At 36.3% G+C, this 3,766-nt stretch overlaps 1 protein-coding gene across 1 annotated transcript in view; it reads right to left on the reverse strand.

Moving 5' to 3' along the window:
- The window catches only part of LOC107576823 (mitofusin-2-like), a gene marked incomplete at its 3' end in the record, with an annotated part of 11,426 nt that overhangs the window by 491 nt on the left and 7,169 nt on the right, over window positions 1-3,766 (reverse strand). The window contains exons 2-6 of the mRNA XM_016262953.1: window positions 3,596-3,720; window positions 3,146-3,254; window positions 2,780-2,887; window positions 2,069-2,222; window positions 323-390 (exon numbers count right to left, since the gene is read on the reverse strand). Of these exons, the coding sequence (XP_016118439.1) occupies window positions 323-390; window positions 2,069-2,222; window positions 2,780-2,887; window positions 3,146-3,254; window positions 3,596-3,720 (564 nt within the window). The remainder of the gene's footprint in view (window positions 1-322; window positions 391-2,068; window positions 2,223-2,779; window positions 2,888-3,145; window positions 3,255-3,595; window positions 3,721-3,766) is intronic.

Genomic DNA, 3,766 nt, shown 5'->3' on the forward strand with positions numbered 1-3,766 from the left:
TCATTGTGATACTATACAACGGATGCAACAGTTGTCGCGCCACAACAGCTAAAGTCTGTCTACAAGTCCATCATAGATAGAACGAGGCAGCAGTTTACTGTCGAGGATTTGTCGTGCAACTGTCGATCAACATCCCACCCCTCCTGTGACCCATGGTTTGTCTGTATTCAGAGCCAGTGAGCAACGGACTTTCAAAAGAATAATAATAAAAACTGCGTTAATGCGCGATAAAATAATTGTCGGCGTTAATTAACGCGTTAACGCAATAACTTGCCCAGCCCTAATTTAAACCAATGACAGTCTCAAACCCCACAACACTCACCTCAAACCGTCTTTCAAAATTCTGAAACTCAAACATTCTCGCTTGAAAACCTTCAGCCAGAGCACCACCTGAAATCCAAAAAACAACCTCTTTACAGGGGTCATGTCAGGGAAAAGAGGAAAAATAAGAGTTTGATGTTTAACAAACTACATTTCACAATGTTCGCATAACCATATGAAAGAATATTTGACTTAAGATGATGCTGTAATGCAGGGTTTCCCAAATGGTTTTGTGAGGGAACTGCAGAGCGTTTGTGAGTTAATTAAAAACGAATAATTAAATATATTGTAATATTAAAATCAGTAAACAAAATGAATAAGAAAAAACCTGAAATTGCGATATAACTTACATACAAGTACAATCATCAATTTCAAATCATTTAATTAAGCCCACAGTCTGTTGCACTTAGGGATATGCCGGTATCACATTTTCATGTTGCGATTAATTGCTAATGCTTTTATCACAGTATACGGTTATTTTCACGATATTGAAATTTAGTTGCAAAAAAGTGTTGTCATAATACAGTATAACAGGTTTAATAACTTTTTTCTTATAACAAAACTAACTGAACGTTTAAATACAATAAAACAATACACAAAAAATGTATAAAGTTAAAAATTTTACACAGTGCCATCTGCTGTCAGAGAGTGAATGTGCTTTCATTCAGAGCGTCTCTCACGCGCTCCACCATGCGCTTCTCACCCGCGCTTGTTTACATCAGAGTGCACACGCGTCTTTAACGCAGCATACAGCAGTTCTGTGCATTGTGACCAGTTGATGGGAAAAGTATTCTTAAAATGCATCCAAAATTCTGAATCATTTGTAATAAATAATTATTCTCGGTATTTTGAAGTGCCCACAACAACGTGCATATTCATTATCGTGATATATCTCATTACCGAATACCGGCGCATGCACTGCGTGTTTCAGAGTGAAGCGCAGCACTGTGCTCATGTGAGCATCTCATGATCCAGTGTTTTCAGCATCTCAGAGTGGCTCTGTTTACAGTAAACGCAGTGAACTTCATCTTTGCATGTACTGAATTTAACATGCATTTGGGAATGCAATCACTTTATTTCCACATTCACATAATTTTCAACATTTTTGTGGACAAAAGTTTACAGCATTCCTCCAATATTCCACCATAATGAAAGCCTGAATTTGAAACGTGAATAGCATTTGAAAAGGTTTTGAAAAGTACTTATTACCGCATATTCATTTTTTAGTTCATAATACAATTGTAATTTACAACATTTTAATTATATATATGCATATATATATATATATATATATATATATATAACACTTAAAACTAAAAATAGTAATATTATTATATTGTTAATATTAGAATAATAACAATAACTATTATTATTATAAAAAATTAATTGGGTTCCTAAAAACATCAGTTTGAATGTAATGTGGACTGGCACACAACAACTACAAAGAGGTCTGGGTCCACTTAAAAGTCCAGTTACAAAGTGAAATGTTTATTATTATATGACAAAATAATTGCAATACTGTAACATTTTATTGGCCTGGCAAATTATAATTTTAAAATAAAAACAATTAAAATAAAATAAATTTTATCTGTTTACTTGCATGTCACCATAATCAGAAACCCATGAACATGAGTATGTGTTGTTAACATCTAGAAATATTAAGTTACATACTTAAGTAAATATTTTACGTCTAAGGGGTTCAGCTGACAAGAAAACGTTTGTGAACCCCTGATGTAAATGTATCTACCTGCTTCAGGCATTCCCTGGGCTTTCTGGACACGCGCCTGAAGAGCTTCTTTAGCAGAGACGAAGAAGATCCGGTCGCTGGCCTGAGCGCGATCCACCACCCGCAGCTCATCCACTAAAAAACTAGTGCAGCGGTCCATGTGCTGCCGTCTCACCTGACAAACACACACTACATTATAACAGTGCAACAACACCATGCATCATGCACCTTGGTTTCAAAAAGGTCACTAAAAGATCCAATTTGGTCACACTTTAAGGAAACAATACTCACCATTAACTAACTAATTTTGCCTCAAACTCCCTAATTGCTGCTTATATTTAGTAAGGTAGTTGTTAAGTTCAGGTATGAAGCAGGAGAAAGAGATCTAAACTATGCTCATGCAGAATAAGGCATTAGTATGTGATTTATAAGTAATAATAAATGGCCAATATGCTAGTAATATGCATGCTAATAAAGAAAAAACAAAACTAGTTAATAGTGAGAATTGGTCCCTTTACTAAAGTGTTACTCCAATTTGTTTACTTGACTTTATTTGTAAATCAGACAAAAACAATTCAAGTTTCACCTCATCCCGAATTTTGTATAAAATAAAGAAACTTGCTTACAGTATTCGGTTTAACTACCAGCGATGTTAATGATTTAAAACGCATCTCAGGGTGGTGAGACTCATAGTATGTGTGTGTGTTGTTTGTTGTGTCATGTATGTCACACCTCTTCCATGTACTCGGGCTCGTTGGCGGAGGCGTCCCAGCGGTTGTTCAGGATGAAGATATTGGGGCTGGAGAGGCGCTCGTTCACTTTGTGAAAGAATGACTTTTCCTTTCAGAGGGCAGAGGGGAGACGTGTTTTAATAAGCTGACACAAGTGAGGTCACATGACAACTGTGCACTCTAAAATGAGTGAAACCTCAAAAATAAAAGATAATCAAAATTCTTTAACTTTAAAGAAATTAGTGCAAATACTACTGCAATTTATCTGTCCATAATGCTGTAATATATACACCAAAATCTGCATAAAGCGTCTGTTCCCACAGTCCATCAGCCCTTTTTCACAAACTGAAGTTCATATTAAACTCACTGTTTGCATTAAAGTGGACTCTGAATTCGCCACCAGCACAAAAACGTCAGCATCAAGGCAGAAGTTGTCGATCCAGCTGTCCAACTCTGTTGTGACATCGATGCCAGGGCTTAAAAAGGAAGATTTTATAAGTTTCCAAAAACAAAATATTCCTAATATGACTTCTTATGCAGTAAATTGGTAATTTAATGCAGTAAGTTTATAATGCCATTGCACTGGTATCCTTACATGTCATCTTAATATTAAAAACAGCATCTAGCAAGCAAAAAAATTAAAAATACAAATAAACAAAAAATGCATGCAAACAAATTAATGTGCGCAGAATTTATAGATCTGTAAATCAAAACAGACAGTGTGTTGAATGCAGTGTTAAAGGAGAGTGAATATTTCCTAATAGTGCAGTCAACATGTCTCCGGCCTCACAGCCAGACAGCACGAGTGTGTGTTTACCTGTCCACAAGAACCAGGTCATCACGCAGTAGCGCACACTTCGCTTTAGGCCACATGACACACACCAGACTGCCTGCGTCCAAATCCTCATCCTGATGTAAGGCATGGGCCAACTGGTTCACCGTCTGCCAATACGCACACAAACATTAGCATTACCAAGTACTTTTAACT

Source organism: Sinocyclocheilus grahami, unplaced genomic scaffold (assembly GCF_001515645.1).
Source record: "Sinocyclocheilus grahami isolate Dianchi unplaced genomic scaffold, SAMN03320097.WGS_v1.1 scaffold4412.1, whole genome shotgun sequence".
NCBI lineage: Eukaryota > Metazoa > Chordata > Actinopteri > Cypriniformes > Cyprinidae > Sinocyclocheilus > Sinocyclocheilus grahami.